Here is a 21,784-nt window from a genome sequence, read left to right on the forward strand (position 1 = left end):
AAAACTGAGGGAGAAAGGGAAAAAAATAGTTCCTAGCTTTATAAAAATAATTCATTAAAATAGAAAATAACTTCTACAAGATTCCAAGTGGGCAGAACTTGAAAAGCTGAAATATAAAAATTACAACTGCATGGTATTTATTACAGTGAGAGTATAAATTGCATAAATTCAAGATGTGCAAAAAGTAGTAGGGAAATGTCTACTGTATTTGGGCTTCACTTGGAAAGGCAAGAGCTTTGGGCAACCAGAGCACTTGGCACGGTACGTAGTTTATAGCTGGTACACAGTAAACGTTAGTTGAATCTCAATAGCCCAATTTAAACATGACTCGATTTGTTTAAAGTGGCAGTGATAGTAACTAGTTTACCCAGCCCATACCAGGTAGCATTATAAAAACAACCCAGGTCAGGATTTGAATCTGTTTGACACCAGCTGGATAACCATAGGCAAGTCATTTTACCTCTTTTGGGTTCTTCATTTGTAAAATGGGAATAATAGTAGCTAATTTGCAGATTTAATAGGAGAATGAAATGAGATTTCAAATGGTAGAATGCTTCTCAGTAAATGGTATATATTGTTATGATATTCTTACCTACAAGAAGAATTTGCCTAATCTTTAAGGTGATGAATCATTGTTCTTCATAGTATGCATAGGCAGGAAAATGGTCTACATTTATCCTAGAAGTGGCTCTATCTGATTACTCATAGACCAAAGTATTCAGTAATGTTCTGATAATTTTGTCCATCTTGTTCAATTACAATTTAATAATACATTCTAAAGGTGATTGGGAGCATTTTGACTGCCTCTCCTTCTTCAAGGTCAAATTGGCATGTTGATAGGCGTGATTATGTTCTCTGCTGGTTTATTGTCAGTAGGATAAACTGTGAAACCTCATCAGGGCCATCCCAGTATATTCAGTTAACTGAGCCAATGAAATCTTGCATCATTTTCCTGAAGTGGGTTGCTTACATTTACATGTATTTCTATGCATTGAAGATTCAATTCTGGAGGAATACAGCCTTGAGCAAAACGCAATAGCAATCTTAGTGTGCAAGGGAATTTCCCACACATGAAATAGACACTGAAGGGCTTCAAGTACGCTTACACAAAGTCACCAAGAAGATAAGACTGAGTGAAAAACAAATACACAAAATATATTTCATTCTAGAAAAGATGTGTAAATGAGGCTACAATAGAGAGGTCATAGTTCTAAGAGTGCTGCTTTCATGTCAGTTAAGAATCATCACTATCTCTGTATCTAACATGCTGTCACCAGCTTGATATCACACAAAATGAGCACCAAATATATATTATAAAATTGACTTAAACCAAAGTATTCAATGTTTTTAAAACATAAATATGCATTCTATGGATGTTTGCATAGGACTTTGCCAAACTTCAGTTTAGTCGGCAATGAAGCAATGCAAAAATTAAAATAAAAAGTAGAAAGCCTTTATAAACACCACCAAGGACATAAAAGGATTTGGAAGTACTGTGAAATAAATACTTAGATTTAAAAAAATTGAAACCAAATAGTATAAATGGTTTTCAAGTTCCCCTGGAATTATGTCTTAGATTTTAATACATTCTAGGTCAAAAGTACAAAATTTAAAGCAAAGGAAATTTTTTGTAAACCACATGAGTTAATCATCCATATCAAAGTGTCAGCTTTCTCATTTGTCAGCATTCTGATCTGGTTAATTTAAGTGTTCATTAATCACAGAAAACTACAGCATAAAACAAGTCTGTTTGAATTACATGTTTTGTTCAAGAGGTTATTGGTTCGTGTAATTATTTCTTTTGTGCCAACTCAAGAAATAGAACTGTTATTTGTAAACTTTGTTTGAAATAGCTAATCACTGTTTCAGACATTTTATCACTTGATCTATATGTATTAGTAAATCAAAGACAAATCACATATTTGTCTCATAACCTCAGCTCATAGAATGTTAAGTCAAGCTAATAAGCAGCATCGATCATACCCTACTGAATGAGATAGTCTGCAGTACAGACACTCTCCCTGTAATCCATCCATTATACGGAACATCTGTTACAAATTAGCCAACCTCCAGGACTGCTCCATTTAAGTGCTTCTGCAAGAGCCCAGTGTCTCCATTTCTCCAAATGAATTAAATAGTGGCATCAGGATTGTACCAAGTTCACTGTCACCGTATGACAGCAGTCATCTTTCAGTCTGTGCCAAGCTCTAATGGTACACTGCATAATGGTAAATGGCCTCTTACAGTTGTATAGCAAAAATCCTCAGAGTATAACCCAGCCGCCATCAAGGAACCAATAAGACAGTTTTTTCTCCATTATATCTCAACCATTGCCCAATAAGTTAAGCACTTAGGGAGTAATACTCATTCTTTTTTAAGTCCTTAGGGGACTATTGATTTGCTCAGTTAGTTAAAATATGAAATTAATGACCCTAGATACATGTTTTCAATGTTTGTTCACTTCCATGACCGTGAAATCTGTCCCTAGTCTCAAATAGACAACTTATAGAACACGTTGCTGGTATCAAGGAAAATCATGAAAGAAAACCCTAAATAAATGAAAATAAGTGCAAATTTGCGCTTCAGAAAAAAACATATTAAAGAAAGTTCCCTATTTATAGTTTAGTCGATAGTATTGTCAAGGATACACCTGTCTTAAATAGAATGGCTTCATAAATGTGTTGCCCTAACGTGTCACTGGAAATAATAATTCCAAATTAACTTCATGGTATATTTTGGAAAATAAATCACAGGGATATCTATAAATTACTCATAAATGAATAGTGAGACTGAACAAATTTAAAAGTCCCATCTAGTCATACATTATTTTCTTGATCTTAATTTGCATTGCAGAGTTGCAGTGAGTCATATTCAATAAACCCAATATTGGATTTATAGAAAGCTTTGCAGAAACATGGTACCTTGCATATTTTAACACCCCATATGGTATTTTCCTACAAGATTTCTTTAACTCATCTGTTCTTAGAATTTATGTAATACTAGCTTAATAAATTAATTTCAGGATAGCATCTGGGTTGCTTGAGGTTTTAAATAAACAAATTGATTATTTTTAATTACTCTTGCCAGTTTGTGAATAGACCCTCAAATATCTATTTTCCATTTCAGAAAGATCACCTTCGATGGATGGACAGCATTACTTTTATATCGGAATATATACAATGTGTATAACTTCAACTCATGTAAAATTACATTAAATATTTATACCTACTTAACTACCTGGAATTGTTGGTTAACTTACCTTTCGCCTGAAGTTTGTGATCATTGACGGAGACGTGTTTGCATTTTTCTTAAAAGGAACACAAGAATTCTTTAAATAAACATTTAAATGTACTGATGTGGAGAGTCTCACATTGGTAATTAAACGCTTCAGCCAAAAATGGCAGAAGCCTTTTTAGCTCACAACTCACTGGTCTGAACCAATCACATAGCCCCATCTACCCTTTCTGACTCCCACAGGAGTCAGAGTTTCAATGACAACTACATGTTCACAAATTATACCTACCAGAATAAATGTCGTCAAATTCCAATTTGATAAGACCAGTGTGGGGAAGAGGTGGTGTGGTTTGGTTTTTGGTTTTTGGTTTTTGGGGGCTTTTTTTGCTTGCATTAGAAGCTGAAGAATCACCCTGTCAATAAGATTGCAAGAGACCAGTAAAGCAAAGCATCCTCAGAGACTACCACTATCACTGAAACTACGCTGATAACTTCTACTAAGCAACAACAGTACAATAAAGCAACATTGCAAAAGTGATTTACTGAATCATCACAATTTGTGTGTGCTACCAAAATCTCATTGCAAAGAAAAATACCCACACATTTTTAATAATTTAGACAGATTTTCCCCAAAATATTCCTGCAGCTTCCTAGGGCTTCCATCACACTTTTGCACTACAGTTTTCAATGGTTTCTCTCCTTTGACTTTTCTCATATTATCCAATGGTTTCCCATCACACTCAGAATAAAATTCAAATTCAACACCGTTGCTTTTAAATCATTCTGTTATCTAGCACCTACTTACATTTCCAACATTATCACCTTCCTCTGTCTTCTACCTTCACTTTGATTCAACCACACCCAGAATCCTTTCAGTTCCACAAATATGCATCGACACTTAGGAATTTTTTCACTGATGTTCTCTTCCTGGAAAACTCTTGCCCATAATATCGATGTGGCTGACTGGCTCTTTCTTATCATTTATTTCTCAGCTCCTTATCTAATGTGTCCTGCCTCTCCTCTACTCTGGTTTTCACTCCACTTTATTTTCATCATTGCATTTATTACTATCCTAAATTATGTCATTCATTTGTTCATTGACTGTCTTCTCTTCCCCAGAAAGTAAAACTCACAAGGGCAGGTACCTTCCTTGTTTACTGCCTTATTCCCAGAGTCTGGCACACAGTAGATATTTCCTCAGTGTTGTTGGGCAAATTATTAAATGTATGAATGAATGAATATTTAATCCTTTTCCCCATAAACAATAATTACATTTTTAAAAATCAGATAAATAGGAAAGAATGGACAGCATATGGAGTAGTAATTGAATAAACAATAATCACAGGCATTTAATATTAAATATATTGCCATGTCATATAACATGTCAATAAGGCAAAGAAACAGTGAAAGAGGAGGAAAAACTATTTGAGAATGGTGTAGTGGGAAAGGATTTCCTATGGCTGCAATCATAAAACAGTTCTTTGAAGCTTGGCACTCCCATTTCTCTTAAGTCCCTCAGTATTTTCTCATGACTTTATCCTACCTTCCACTCCACCCTATTCTTTGCAGCATACACACACACAGTCATTCTTACATGTTGACCTAAATATTAAAAACTAATTGGAGGGGTCAGCCCGATGGCATAGTGGTTAATTTTGTGCACTCCACTTCAGTGACCAAGGATTTGCGTGTTCGGATCTGGGTGCAGACCTAGCAACACTGGTCGAGCCACGCCATAGCAGCATCCCATGTAAAACAGAGGAAGACTGGCACAGATGTCAGCTCAATGACAATCTTTCTTAAGCAAAAAGAGGAAGATTGGCAACAGATGTTAGCTTAGGGCCAATCTTCCTTAAAAACAATTTTTTTAAAAAAACTAAATGGAAATAGCAAAGAATGATTTGTGCCTGATTCTGGCTACATGGAGTACATAAGAAAGAAATTAAATAGGAGTGCTAAATAAAAGCTTATGTATCCACTAAGATTTTATGTCCAAGAGAAGAGTTTTTGAACTATCAGGTGATGCATCAGCTAGCTGAGGGCCCAGCACCTTATTATCTTGCCCTATTTGCAGCTGTAGGGACCTTACCTTGTATCCTGGAAGCTCTCCCATGTATATCTATAACTTGGGACGTGAATCCTTTGACTTCCCCTGAGTTTCACATGGACTCTACCTAACTTATATGGTCACCAGCTATATTAATTCAATTTCTACCTGAAATTCATGACTTTCTTGATACCTAGCATGCCAACTTTTAAACTCGATCATCTCTGTTTCTGGTAATAAGCAAACACAGGGCATAAAGAATCTAATAGAACAGTGTCGACTCAGCCCTTTTAAAATCCTGTTTTTCATTTCATATAAGCTGTCGATGTTGGTCAGCAACATCACTACTGTTGAGCTGTTACTGATTCCCCATCCCATTGTTCACAATGACTATTCTTTACCTTTTTCAACTCTTTTCAGGCTCCAAACCAGCATCTTCCCACCTTTGCACTTCCACGTTATCATCAGAATTTATTTCAAGTGAGATTCATTGCATTAAATTGAAAAGAAAACTTCTGAGATACTCCTCCAGGTTTTCCCTTTATTCTATCATTTTTCTTACAATTTATCCAAGCATGAAATGCTGGAATAATGTATCATTCCCAATCTTGACTCTTCCTTTATAACATCTAATATGTTGGTTAACCTTCCGTTTAAAAACATTTACTGCCTCTGCACTACCTACAGAACAAAGTTGAAACTCATTGCCCCAACCTTCAGGTCTTCCTTCAACCTCCTTTTCCCCACCTTTATAAACTCCTGCTACTTTTGATCAAACATAAACCATCTGCTTTCCCTCTCTTCAAAAATGCCTTAAATTTTCCAGTCTTTTGGCATATTTGTTTACTTAACTTTTTTTGGCCACAAAAAAAGGTCACCTGTTCCATCTTTAAGTGCTAGTCCAGAGGAATTGTTTTCTTGGAATCTTCACTGAAAAATCCATCCTTTCAGCCTCAGTATCTAAAGAACATTCTGTGTCCTGGAGATACAAAGTGAATTCCTGAGTCACCTGGCTGGGAAATGGCAGAGACTACATGCGAACCTGGATTTCATGGTGTCTAGCTAGCCTTCACCTTTCAAAGACACCAAGTTTAGCTTTTTGTTTTTGTCCTCACAGTGTAGTGTCTCCAAGCCTTTCAACCTTTTTTTTTTCTTAATAAATGCAGCAGTGAAAAACACATAGAATATTTAATAGTGACTTTGTAAAATGGGATTTTTCAATTTTGCTCTAAAAGTTTTCTCTGCTTTTCAAAACTTTGTTAACCTTTATTGTCATAGGAATACATTGATTATAATAGTACATCTTTAAGAAGTCCCAAGTCTCTATCTAAATGTGATCATTCCATTGTTCTATAGGTAAATTTTTAAATCATTTTAATAATTTTATTGCATTATGTGTTTACCTATCTGGCTGATGCTTCTAGTCTGCCAGCTGTTCTGTCAGTTTTCCCAACTGACTTGTAATTTTTCACTTCCAAGGGGTAATTAGATATTGTTGGAGATCCTCTTTTCAGGTTATTTATGCTAATATAATCAGTCTTGGCACAGATAAGGAATTATTCTAGTTTTAATCCTTCATAAACCAAGGGAGTTCTCAGTTATTCTTTGTATCTTACAATGCTCCCAGTTGCAAGTAATCTAAAGCCTAACTCAAATTGGATTAAACAATAAGGAAATTTACTGGCTTTCATGACAGGAAGCTAAACAAGATTTTTTAATTGATCAATCCAGTGTCTCAAGTTTTCTTCAAGGACCCAAATTGGTTCCATCTCTTCACTCTGTCATGTACAATGTTACCCTTATCCTAAAGCTTATTGTAGTCATAGGCTGACTACCAAGAATAGTAGAGCCTAAATGCTTTCATGCTCTCATTCGGCAGGAGAAAGAACTAGCATATCTCTACAAATGTCCATCCCTTCATCTGATTTGCCTGTTTAGACCATGTGCTTACTCCTGAACCAGCACCTATGATAAGATTGCATGATCTGATTGGCTTAGACCTAGCTTCCTGAACCAATCACTTGCAGGGCAAGTGAGGTTGCCAAGATACTCATAGACTAATCATGGTCACTCATATAATGAGGGGTTAATTCCCTACACCACCTTGGGACAGGAGGAGCAAATCCTAGGGAGTCAACTCCAAAGTTCACTTCATCTCTAGAATACATTTTTTACCTCTAAATCCATTTTCATCAATAAAAAAATTATTTGTCCCAGCTCATAATAGTTTTTAATCTTCTTAAATCTACGTTTTCTATCTATGCTGAATAACATGAAGTAGCGTTGTATAGTAATGAATGGCATGGAGTTAAAACTCAGATATACATGCAATTAAGAATCAGAACTGAACCTCCAAATCCACTATTGGAATGTTGTGTGACCCTGGGTGAGTCACCTGAATTTTCTGACACTCAACCTTCTCATTTGTGGAAAGAAGATGTCAGTATCAGATTTGTTGTAAATATTAGAGAGAAATTATATATCATTTAGCATAATGCCTTCTACCTTATGGGTGGATATTAAATCATGACATTTCAACATTATATATATTTTCCCATTTTACATTATAAGCTTCCCAGAAGTTAGAGATTATTTATTGAATCTACCAATAATAGTACAAATTTTTTCTTTTTCAAATCATTTTCACATCTATCCTTATTTATTTTGATAAAACAAAATGTGGTTTACAGGTTCTTATTTTTATTGGTAAAAAGTGAAACCTTGTGAGAGCATATGATGTTGTCACAGTTACCAAGCTACTAACAGGCCTGACCAATGCTAGTATAGCTATTTACAAAGTAGTTTTTACCTACATTAGCCCATGTAATCTTCACAATAATGACATAAGATTGACATTGTCATCCCTTTTATAAAATGTAAGGAAACTGAGACTTAACAAGGTTCAGAAACTTGCACAAAATTCTTACACAAAAGAGTCAGAAGTCAAATAAAATTCTTCTGACTCTTTATCCAAATCTCTTTTCTTTAGACAAGTTTTTCTTGAAATATAGGGTACCTAAAAATTTCCTAGGCATCTTGTGCAAAATATGACTCTAAGGCTCTAGTCACAGAAATTGAAATTCAGTAGCTATTGAGTACAGCCCTGGAATCTACTTTTTTTTTTTTTTTTTTTACAATCATGGCAGAGATTTTGTTGCTCAGCAAAGTCTGAGAGACACTAATAGCCTGTTTTTTGTTGTTGTTACTTAGAAACTCACCATTATCAGATATCTAATTAACAGCATTTAAGAAAGATGAGAATGTAACACAATTAGAATTTTATTTTTTAATATATAGTACGAGTCTTTTTTCAGAATGGTGCTATGATTTTGTAAAGGTGTATTACTCTTTCTCATATTTTTATTGGTCAAAAGTGAAAATGTGTACAAAAATAATCCAATAGCTATGCTAGCCTGTTAAGTTAATAAAAATTGTTTATTCAATCATTTATTACAAATCTATACTGATAATATGGTATGTGTCAAGAACTGTACCGGCACTGGGAATACAATAGTGAGCAAATTACAAGCACAATTCCAGCCTCCCTGTACCTAAAAGCCAAAGAATAAAGCCACTATTAATAAAAAAAGTCACAGAGCCTGCCCAGTGGCACAGTGGTTAAGTTCGCACATTCCGCTTTGGCTGCCCACGGTTCACCGTTCGGATCCCAGGTGCAGACCTAGACACAAGTTGTCAGGCCATGCTGTGGCAGGCTTCCCATATATTAGGTAGAGGAAGATGGCCACGGACGTTAGGTCAGGGCCGGTCTTCCTCAGCAAAAAGAGGAGGATTGGCAGCAGATGTTAGCTCAGGGCTAATCTTCCTCAAAAAAAAGTTAAAAAGTCACACAAATAAGTAGAAAGCTTTAACTGTGATTTCAACTATGAATGAGAGGTGCATGGTACTACGAATGTATGTAATCGAGTGATTTTACCTAGACAGGGCAGTCAGAGAAATCTCCTTCAAGGAACTGAAATCTGAGCAGAGATTTGAAATTGGAAGCCTAAACAGGTCTTAAGTAGGCAAAGTGAGGAGGGAAAAGAATTTCATTCTGAGAGACCAGGTTACATAGATGATGATGATAGATGGATAGATAGATAATGATAATAATAAATATAGTGATGATGATATGATTCATGGATAGATATAATAAATGATAAGCTTTACCAAATTAATTGAAAAAAATTGTTTTTGAAAAAAATAATTAGAACTATTTATCTCTCATTTTCATCTTTAACTGCTTCTAGTAGAAAAGAGTTGGTTATTTCCATGGGATTGAAAACAGTAGGAAAAGGTCACTTAAACTAGGTTAATAAATAGGAAAGAAATCCAAGAACACCCTCTAGACTTCCTGAGGAACATGATGGTGAGGAAGTATCTGAGGAGAAGGTAAAGAAGGAAGATGCAAGGCTATACGAAGTTGGACTTCGCCAGCCCAGTGTGTTAAAGAGTATGCCAGGAGACACTTTCTTGTATACAAATAAATATACTCCCAATAACACCATACTTCCTAAGTAAGGGTGTACCATAATTCTTCATAATTCTACTCTAAAAATGGAAACCTCAGCAACCAGTTATTAATAGGTTTTAAAATGTGATGAATTCATGCAATCTACTCACATTATTGATTATTACTTTTTAATGAAATGTTTTGTATTTATTTATATATGGTCTTTTAAATTGGGTCTATGCAAAATAATCCTTGGTATTGCATGGTTCATTGCATATAATTAAACTGCATTATAAAAATAAAAAATACTCTTTGTGGCCTGAGTTATTGAGTTTATTTCTCTGCATTAATCTAGTCCTCCAGACAGTAGCTGAATCTCCTCTCCACTTGGTGTTAGAAAGGCATGCTCAGGACTTTGCTTCCATGAATGATTGCCATGCCTGCTTTCCTTTTTTTGCAGCATATTCCTACATGTTTAGAAGTAAGACGTGTCTGTCCATCAAACAATATTTATGGGCTTACCAATAGAACTGACTCAAGATACCATGGCATATTTGGTATCAAATTTTTCATTTTCATTTTAAGCAATTTAAAGCAAAGACCTGTTTAATGGTTGAATCCCGACGGTTTAATTTTTCACTTAAAACTTCTAGGTGAGAAAAGTAGCAGTAAAGTCCCAAAAGTCAAATAAAAATAAAAACAAACAATAGATGTAAAATGTAAAGAATAACGTAAAACAATAGGGATATTTGTTGAATCAATAGGTATTAGAATCAGGCAGAGAATGTGATGCTATCTAGGTGAGAAAGAGCCAGAAAAGCTGCTCTGCATGAGGAGTCAATCTTAGCATTAGGAGGATGTTTTTAAGAATTATTCCTTAATAATAATAAAATAAAAAAGGGCTGGAGAGTCACATTACAAGAAATCTAAAGCCTGGTGCCACTAGTTGTTGTCGAAAAAGAGGATGGGCAATAATTTCACAAAAAGTGGGTACACGACTTCCTGTTTGTTACCACACTAATTTGTCAGAATTTGCTTTAAACAGGAAATACCCCTCCACCTGTTGTCAAGACTAGGGGCCAAGCCCTGCTTCAACTCCTGTTCCCCCTACAGCAGGAGGACTCATCTCTTTTGAGGAGGAATTTTCCTGTCTCAAGTATTCCCTCCTCATCTGAAAAATAATAGGGTTGAACTAGATGAGTGCAGTTAACTTAAAAATTTCAAAACTATAACACTGCTTAACTATTATATGAAGTGTTAGGTCCTTGTTTGATGTCAATAATAGCTTTAGAGGTTACAAGGAAATATATACATTTTATTTGCTTTTTAGCTTTAAAAGTCAATGTCTTCTCAAGGAAATTTTCTCACTGAACATTGGGTCAAGGGAAGGAGTCAATCTGAGAGCAATCTAGTAGCAATCCTGGGGAGCCCTTGATGGAGGATAGATTGAATTCATGAGAACATGGCTCCTGCTAGGGGCCTTTGTGCTCTGTCATTTGCTCAGCAGTATTCACCATGAAGAAATAAAGAGACTGTGTCCATTTTTGAAATTTTCTATTTTCAAATAAAGTATTTATTTTGATGATCCTATATTATAGCACTGTCCTAGGAGGGCAGGGGGAAGGGGGACTTTCCAGATTCCTGCTCATCTGACACTGAATCATTACAGCTAAGTACAAAATTAATGAGATTTCTGCTAAATGAGTGTCATCTGTATAACATTCACATACTAGCTACTGTCACACATTTGTCATCTCTGAGATGTTTATCTCTCATTAATCTATTTTCAAAGATATCTTATGTAAATTGCCGTAAAAGCATCTGAAGAGAAAAGCTGATATAAAAAGTGAAAAGATGGCGAAAATATGACCATCATTAATAGGCATTAAAAATAAAGATATTGATTGTATTACTATAATATTAATGTAATTCACTCCTAAATATATACAAGAAGCTAATTCTAGCCAGCATTCAGTATAGAATATTTAAAAATATATTTTCTCTATAAATAGAGCATCAATAAACCAATACTAATATAATAACCATAAATCTCCTTTTCACTTTTATTATGGTTGAAAATTATATTTAATCTGTCTTTAAAGGTAAAACACATCGCTAATTTTTCAGAATAATTTTACAATGATATATTGATAAAAATCTTTCAGATTTACAAGGATTTAGAAAAGGTGTCTGTCCATAGGCTTTAATACTCTAAGTTTCTAATAACAATCAGCCTTTTTACTAAATCATACAGAAGTATTTATTTTCTTCATTCATGGAGCTATTCTGTCATTTTTATTACCACCCCACACTAAATTTGACTGAAAAAAACTATTGGCTCCAATATATTTTGATTTAACAAAAACAGAGGCCATCATATTGGATCTTTGTCTCATATGATAATTACTTTATTTTAAAACATTCTTTTACTCGTTAATTGTTACACAATATTCCAAACTCAAAACATAACTTCTTTTGTCTTTCTTTCCCTTTCTTCTTCCTTCTTTTTCTCTCCCTTCTTCCTTTCGTCTCTTCTACCAATATTTTGAGGGCGTAATATATGCCAAGTACCATGTTGAATATTCAGACAAGTAGAAATTATAGAAAAATAATTGTAGTCAATGTAACAAGTCCTATAATGAGATGTAAAATGTACTTCCAAAGCACTTGAACATAACATTGTCACTGCCTGGCATTTGTTTTTTTGTAAAAGATCTCTCTCTGCCACTGGACTTTAACACATCTGGGGCTGAAACCCCATCTTGTCCTCTTATAAACCATCCCCACCATCTCCCACCACTCAGCACAGTGCTCTACACTTACTGGCATCCAGCAAACATTTAGTTAAATAGGTTGTACTCAGAAGAGTACATGCATATGACGATATGGAGGCTTTCTTTAAAATAATGACTTTTAAAAATAATTTTAGAAGTAATACATGCTTATTGTACAGAATTGGAAAATCCAAACAAGTACAAAGAATAAAACTGAAATCACCTACATCCTCACCTCCAAGCAATAACCACAATATATACTTTAGTGCATTTCTTTCCAGTCTTTTCCTTTACGTATTTGGCAAATTACTATTTAGACACTTATACAGACATGTAATTTTGCATTCCACTTTTTTCACTTATATTGTGAACATTTCCCATATCATTAAATAGCCTTAAATATTAGACAGTTTAATGACTGCCTAATATTTTATCATAAGATTTTATGATTTAAACATTACTTGATTATTAGACAGTTATTTACAATGGTTTGTAATGATAAGTAGTTGCACTGCCACAATCAGTATCCTGGGTAGATAAACCTTGTTTGCTGTCACTGGTTATTTTGCTAAGGACTATATTTGGGAAAGTAGCCACACATAGAGAAAAATACTTGGAGATTTATTAATTACATTGTAAGTTCCATTTTTCGTTCCAGCTGAAGTTTTAAAAAATTATTTAGAGTAATTATTACCTATTATTGAAAGAAACGTACCTTTCTTTAAGAGAACTAATTTAAATATTTTCGAAGAACTTGAGTACTCAGAAAGGCAAATTATTTTATTTAAATTAACAATAGTTATTTGCCATAATATCTCCTATCATGTGTCACACATAAGTGTTTATTAATAAATGCTTTTTGAAGAGGTGAATAAATAGAATGGATGAAGTGGAACAGAATAAATGAAATAATATAAAAGAGCTCAAAAAACAAATATGTTTGTAATGATTCCTTTTTGAATACATTAACTAAATGTCAAGTCTTTTTTCATAGCATCTTGAAGATCCTCCTGACAAATTCATCTACGAACAAACTTTGAAATCCAACTATTTTGAAGTCTGTTCTGATTATTCATTGCTGTCCCAAAACTTAGTGGCTTAACATATCAATCTATTCTGTGCTCTCATGGTTTTGGCAGCTGACAGGCACAGCCAGGTTCTTACTTGGGATTTCTCATGCACATGAGTCCCATGGTGACTGAGACTGGAGTTATTCAAAGGCTTCATCACTCACATGTCTAGTGCCTGGGCTGGGATGCCTGGACTAGCTGGGGGCAACTTAGATCTCCCTCTCTGCATGAGCCTCTTCAAATGGCTAGCTTGGACCTCTTCACAGAATGGCAGCCTCAGTTTAATCAGATTTACAACTAGGCAGCTGGATTTTCCCACAAGTATTCCAGGAAACCTGAGATGAAGCTGCAACGCTTCTATGACCTCTCCTCAAACGTCATGCCCTGTCACTTCTACCATTGTCTTTTGGGTCAAATAGTCACAGGACAGCCCAGATTCAAGGAGGTGAAAGAACAGGCTCCATCTTTCAATGAGAGAATGGCTGGCATGTCCAGGGAGGAAAGGAAGCGATGGCAGCCGTCTTATACACAGGCTACCACAATTTCTAAACCCTTTCTTCAAATGCCATCTCCATGTCTACCATGTAATTTAAATGTGCTTTTCCCTAACACACACTTGCTCTCTTTCTTTCCTTCCTTCAACTGAAACTACTCCCTTTATTAAAAGTGAAAGGAGGAAGGATCTGTGTATGCCTTGATTCCTTGGACAAATCAGGGTTTACAATTGTCTCTGAATTGAAATCTCAGACATGCTGTTCACCAGCAGAGTGACTTGAGCAAATAACTTCTCCTTATTAGAATGGATAATCTGATGCCCACTGCCTAACATAACACCTACCATATAATAAGCTTATTAACTAATTTGTTTGTTATTTATTGACTAAACAATCTCTTTGAGATTCCATTACGTCCTCTATGAAATAGGGATAATAATGCCCACCACACAGTGACCAGAAACAAATGAACAGGTTAATGTTTGCAAAATACTTAATACAGTCCTTAATACAGAACAGTGAGGATATGGTAGCTATTAGTATTATTATTATGCCTAATATTCTTATCACTGTATATTGTCATCATTATAGTTTCTCCTCCATATCCCTGTCACCAAAGTCTAACAACTTGTCAGACACCTTCTTCACCACCTGAATCTCATTTATTTTCTTCACCTCATCCTTAGCCGCTGTTTTAATGCTTTGAACATTCACATTGGTGAGACATCAAACATATTCTTCCGTAAGTGCTTGATCTTGTCAATCTTAATAATCATATTCTCCACTTCACTCCAGATGAACGCAAATTATCACTCAAAAGTATCCTATGAGTAAATCACAAATTCTGCAATTTTCTCCTCACAAGTTCTTATTCTTCCCTTCATAACAACCTGGTTTCCTTGACTCCTTTCTTTAATTCTAGCCTGTCAGCACCTTTCCAGCTTCACCCAACTCCCTGGTCCACCTTGACACTATGGTCATTCCTACCACCGGCACCTTTAATAATAAGCCATACCAAATTTACAAACTCCTAAACTTGAATGGACCCAATTAACTACTTTCTCTGGCCCCGCTCCTGGATTTCTAGCCTAACCTTGCTTAGTTGGGCAGTTCTACTTCAAAATGATGCCACCAACCCAAACTCGAAGCCCAGTACTATTCTAAAATATTTATATTACACTCTTCTTCATGTCCTTCCTCTTTTATCACGTACTTATCCCATTCTCCTCTAGCTCTCAGTCCCGTTCTCAGCCAATCATCTTCACTTTTGTAGATTTTTTTTCTTCTCTAGTGAAAAAAGTAGAATCTTCCCAAATGAGCTTTCTCAACATCCCCTCTTGCCATCTCAAAAGCTTTGTTTCTTTAATCGTTGTTTCTTCCTTCATTTCTCTCAGAGAAAAAACTGCCACTTCTTCTCATGGTTATCTTCTACACCTTTGCCCACAATCCCAATCATTTGTTACCATCCTGATGGAATAGTCCATGTCTTCTAAATCTTTGCTCTCTGCTTTCTGCTGCTGGGTCTTCTCAGTCTTGATAAAAATGCTCATTTCTCATTTCATAAAAATGTCATTTGCCTAGAGAGGATTTTTAATTCTATCTTAATCTCTCTGTCCCTTCCTTGTTGAAATTCTCTACCCAGAGGTCTTTATCAGCTGTCTCCATCTCTTCAACACTCCACCATTTCTTAGCTTCTTATAGTCTAGGTCAGCCCTTACTGCTCAGACGTCATAATCACCGCGTTCAGAAAGTAACTTGCTACATAATGACTAATTCAGGAAATAACTTAAACTAATAAGGGTGGGATTTATTTTTCACTGAAAATAATGACATCCTTGCAGCTTGAATTGTCCATATTAGGGAATAGATGAATGTTAATAAGAAAACTGACATTGCTTAGCCACTAAAATGTAAACACTCTACATATTTTTGAATGTTATGAGAAATCACTGTTTTAGAAATAATTCTACAAAGGTATATTTCTCTTCATATCAGATCATAGTTGTTTCTTGAAGCTAGAGTCTACATGCACATAGATTGATCATCACTATTCTGTACCAATTTTTCATGATCAAAAGAGAAATAGTCTTCTCTGATTCACCACCTTCCTATCCCTATCAAAAATAGGAATACTAATGACAATCTCATCACACCTTCTTTTTAACTCCCCACAAATTTTTTCCATGCCTCACTTCTAGTATTTACCCTTCTTTAGTCTGAACTGATTGTTTCAGAGCCTTTCATGTCTCCCCTGTTAGAGTTCAAGCTAGTCGATAGTCACATCACAGAATTTGTATGTTGTAGGCTTCCCAAACATAAAAATTAGGCCCATACATCTACAGCTTTCTGGTAACAATAGGATCATTTTTGTTCCTAATAGCTTTGCCTATCACTCTCTGTTGCTGCCTCCATAAGCTATAATTGATTTCAACAGCCATAGTTGATATTGACATTAATATTCTTCTGTTTGTTTCTAATTATTTTTTCTTCTCCTATAAAATATAATGCTAACTGGTAGTTGCCTCCAAGCACAAAGTGTTAGAAAAAAATCAAATCTATAATTGTGACTCCCAGAAATCATGGAAACCAACTTGCATCTCCTCTCGTTTTACTGTCAATTTTTGTTACTAAATATGTATTTCATTAGATGATTACATAGTTTGATTGGATCCTTATTGGAAATAGAGTTTCTTGTGGCTCCTCATCATGGCTTGTACTTAACTTTATCCATTCCCTTTTGCCTAAAGGTCCCCCAGGTCCACCAGGGATAGTGATCATTGAGGAGATCACCGAAAGCACAGCTACACTCTCCTGGAGTCCAGCTGCTGACAATCACAGCCCAATCTCCTCCTACAACCTGCAGGCTCGCAGCCCTTTCTCCCTGGGCTGGCAAACAGTGAAAACAGGTAAAAGGCTCTAAGGCAACATCAGATGCAAACAGAGAGCTTCCTATGTCATGAGCTATATTTGCTAGCAATCTCAGTAGGATCATTTTGGGATTCTGGAAACTTTGTTATTTACTACAATGTTAACCATTGTTTGCTTCTTTTTATAAAGCTAACTTGCTTTCATCTCTTCTCAATTCCCAAGGAGGGACCACATCAGTTATATTTGTGTTTTTATTGAAATAACTTTAGATTCACATAGAAGTTGCAAAAATAGGACAAAGATTTCCTGTGGACCCATCCCTCAGCTTCCCCCAGTAATTACACTTTACATAACAATGGTACAATTATCAAATCAGAAAACTGACATTGGTACAATGCTATTAACTAAACTACAGACCATATTCAGATTTCATCAGTTTTTATATGCAATTTTTCTTTATAGAATTCTATGAGATTTTGTTGTATAGATTCAAGTAACCACCAAGACAATCAGCACAGAACTGTTCCATTACTCCAGTTCCTTAAGAGTCACACATCTGTCTTATTTATAAAAAGAAAATCTAACATAAAATTATATTATTTAAAGCAATGTTGCGTTTTAATACCTACTTCCACGATGTTTGCATTATAGTTGCATCGTTTTAAAAATCATTCTCTTCCCTGATGGTTTTCTTTTCATGTTATTTTCTTTTTTCATGTTATTTCTTTTCATGTTAAACTTCCCCTCCTCTCCAAATGCAGCTGTCTGCAGGGAAATGTCAAATTACACTCACTTGATAGTTATTGGATACTTGTTTAACAAGCTGGTATTTGAAAAGTGAGCAAAAACGTAATCTTCAGAGGCAGTTTTCCATACTGAGTAGGGATTTGTGGTTTTTGTTTTATTTTCTATCTAAATATAAAATAAATTTACCTGTGTATAAGTGAAATATGAAATCAGTAAAATATCTGAGTGCAATAACCATAAAACTCAATTAACCAGTATGTTACGGGAGTGGAGTGGATCATTTTGTTGCTAAAATAAAATAAATTTGAGCAGAAACTTATTTTTGTGTAAAAATTTACAATGTAAGGGAGAGGAAATATATTCTGTATGTAACTATAATTCAAGCTTTTCTTGATATTAGGTTCCTAGATTAATTTATAAAATTCAGTTTGATTACGATGATAGTATACCATACATGTATACATATTTATTTGTAATATATATAATTTTGGGTGTTAGTCTCATTCCTGGCTCCATTTTAACCCTGTGATACCTCTGCAGACCCAAGTCATTGGGGGAATTTCTAAGTTCGGTAGATAATTCTGGAAAGGACACAAATTCAAGCCACGTGAACAGCCTTACACAAGAATTCTGATAATCTTCGCCCCAGTGTTCCCATGTCACCCTTAGTGTGACAGTCCAGACCTTTTGCTGTGCAGTCAGGAAATGAATTCACCTTCAGATCTGGGGTTGTGCAGTCACCAAACCCATCCTCCTGCCTGCAGCTTTGCTCCCTGCCCACCCTTGCCACACTGCCCATAAAACTTACTTCTTGGGACGTTTTCCTTGTAGGCACATTGCAATACATACATATATTTTCTTGCTCCTGCCCATGTTCCTGTCCTTCTTACCTTAGCACATCATGGCAATAAAGGACATCTAGGGAGCTGGCCCCGTGGGCGAGTGTTTAAGTTCATGCACTGCACTGTGGTGGCCCAGGGTGTCACCAGTTCAGATTCTGGCGCAGACGTGGCACCACTCATCAGGCCATGTTGAGGCGGCGTCCCACATGCCACAACCAGAGGGAACCACAACTGAAAAACTATACAACTATATACTGGGGGGATTTGGGGAGAAAAAGCAGGAAAAAAAGAAAAGATTGGCAACAGTTGTTAGCTCAAGTGCCAATCTTTAAAAAAAAAAAAGAGCATCTAATCTTCCTCCTACTACACCCATAGTTTCCTAGCTACTCTTATTCCTTGATTTCTTTATTCACCTGTTTCTATTTTTTGTTGTTTAATGATAGACAGATAGATAGATAGATAGACAGATGAAAGAAAGAGAAAAATAGATGTGTGCATGTGTACATACGTATACATATAAAAACTCTGAAAATTTTGGCATAAGCTAAGGAAAAGTGAGAGATTGTGAGTGTGTATGTGTGTGTGTGTGTGTTTTGTGTGCGGAGGGCTTAGGCATTTGAACTAAATTTTATTTTTTAGGTTTATTTGTTTTAGAAGTCCCTATTATAAAGTTGCATTTTTTTCGTTCTAATATAATTTGAATGCTGGAAACATTTTTAAGTTCAGAGCTCTTTTTAAACTCAGTTCAGCAAGTAGTTATTAAAAAAATCTATGCTTGTGCTATATAAAGAAATATCTATTTTTCAGAAATATATGTCTATAAATGATCAATATTATTTGCCCTTGATGGTAATTGGGCTCTAGCAAGATGTCTCCTCACCTAGCAAGCTCACTCATTTCTCCGAAATTCAGGGTCTCTTGCAGCTACTGGTAGAGGCATGTCCATGCCCTCCTCCAGGCAAGCCTGCCCAGGAGAGGTCCTCAACTTTTGCATGCTCTTGAGTAGCTGTTCTAAATGCATCCTGGGTTTAGCCTCTAGCTCAATCTGACCACAACTTTCTTCATGTCTGTGATAGGGAAAGAAGCCCCTCTGGAGCTCCACCAGCTCCCCTGGGGCAGTGGGCCTTTTGTTTTCATAGTTGCTCCCTCATCTAAATCAATTTCAGTAAAGACTAGCTCTGATGCAGAAATATCTATTAGAAAAAAATAGATGAGTCGGGAGTTTGAACTCTCTGAGGAAGTTAATTCAACTCATAAGCTAGTTAAAAAGCACTTAAGATTCCTTTATACACCAACATGAATACAAAAAGCAGTGAGTTCCTCATTTTGACAAATGAAGTAATCAGTTCCACATGGACCTTCTAGCTGAGCACATCTGGAATTAACTTGTCAATACTGCCAACCAAAAATCAGGCTCAAATCAGGTGACTGTGAATGGTACTAATTTATTCATTTTGAAGAAAGTATGAAAACAACCATAAGAAATAGATAATTTCACTTGCAGATTCTTTTTTGATTCAAACAGATTGCTTTTGATTTGGAAACCTGACTTTCTTCTTCATATTATTGAGCAGTGTTAGCTGACCTAGTTTTTTACTGTATCTGCTTAGGAACACCAGATCACCTATAATCATAGAATTGATTGGTCATTGCTTACTTAATTCAAATATGTATCTTAACTATTCTTCTATCAGTGGGTATGTCTCTTATCTGTGGATATGTTTTGCAATGATTGATTGGCTGATTAAATTTGTCAACTAGCCAAGTTGATTTAGTTTTACATTTAATTATTTAATTAAATTCTCGGATGCGCTTCTTTTACTAGGAAAGGCATTTTAACAAGTTTCTCTCCCTGAATCAATATGAGGTCCTCCACTGTCTTTAGTTACTGTGTGCTGTCTCTGAAGCAAGCAGAACATTTTCTTTGAAACCAACTTGTCCCCATAGTTCCAGAAAGAACATCTTTATGAAAAGATACCTGCAAGGCTTTAAACATACCTATTTTGGGAGCCAGTCCTGATGGCCTAGTGGTTAAAGTTTGGCTTGCTCCACTTGGTGGCCCGGGTTTGGTTCCCAGGTGCAGAACCACACCTCTCATCTGTCAGTTGCCGAGCATGAGGGCAGCTCACATAAAACAACAAGAAGGGCCTACAACTAGAATACGCAACCATGTACTGGGACTTTGGGGAGGAAAAAAGAAAAAAGAGAGGAAGATTGGCAACAGATGTTAGCTCAGGGTGAATCTTTCCCAGCAAAAAAACAAAGGAAAAACAAAATACTTGGTATACATTCTCCATTATCTTTAATCTCACAACATTACATTTCAAATCTAAATCTTAATTTTATGAAAAAGTTTATTTCTAATTTGTTTCACATTGCATGTTATTTTATCAAAAAATATTACTACTTTCGACTCACGATTTTTACAATTATTTTTAGCCCTTACAAGTAGCAGTGAATTTAGAATTTCTAAATCTACCTTCCCCCATCCCCCTTTTTAAAGAAGGATTCAAATTAAGGATGGTGGAGAGGATGTAGGGTAGAGGAAGGAGTCTTTAAAAACAATAATTATGGGGCTGGCCCCGTGGCGCAGCGGTTAAGCTCGCATGTTCTGCTTCTCAGCAGCATGGGGTTCGCCGGTTCGGATCCTGGGTGCGGACGTGGTACCGCTTGGCACACCAGGCGGTGGTAGGTGCCCCACATATAAAGTAGAGAAAGATGGGCACGGATGTTAGCTCAGAGCCAGGCTTCCTCAGAAAAAGAGGAGGACTGGCAGTAGTTAGCTCAGGGCTAATCTTCCTCAAAAAAATAAAATAAAATAAATAAAAAAATAATTATGGATAAAAGGATATAAATATATGTAGCCTTGGGAGGAAGGATATTTTAATATTTTATATTAATTTTGTTTTTTAACATAAAACCTGAAATAATTATGTCAAGATTAAGACAAAAATTATGCCAGTTTTGATCACACCTGGCAATTCAAACTCCCTTTTCATTCATTCATTAAAAATTTATCAAGCACCTTCCAGGTAGTGTTCTAGGCACTTAGGATCTATGCGTGAACAAAGCAAAACAAAAAGTACTACCCTTGTGGAGACTGTCTTCTCATGAGTGAGGACAAACAATAAAGAGAGAACATAATAGACAGGTAAATGATATAGTATGTTAGAAGTTACTGAATAAAAGAATAAAGACATATTACATTGTAAGGAGGATCATAAGTACTGTGGCAGAGGCGGTATATTAGACTGCTAG

At 35.7% G+C, this 21,784-nt stretch overlaps 1 protein-coding gene across 2 annotated transcripts in view; it reads left to right on the plus strand.

The window, feature by feature from the left end:
• The window catches only part of CNTN5 (contactin 5), a 1,129,093-nt gene that overhangs the window by 1,041,289 nt on the left and 66,020 nt on the right, over positions 1-21,784 (plus strand). For both annotated transcript variants that reach the window (XM_070623012.1, XM_070623013.1), the window contains one exon: positions 16,817-16,975. In XM_070623012.1, the coding sequence (XP_070479113.1) occupies positions 16,817-16,975 (159 nt within the window). The remainder of the gene's footprint in view (positions 1-16,816; positions 16,976-21,784) is intronic.

This window comes from Equus przewalskii, chromosome 6, assembly GCF_037783145.1.
Source record: "Equus przewalskii isolate Varuska chromosome 6, EquPr2, whole genome shotgun sequence".
Taxonomy (NCBI): Eukaryota; Metazoa; Chordata; class Mammalia; order Perissodactyla; family Equidae; genus Equus; species Equus przewalskii.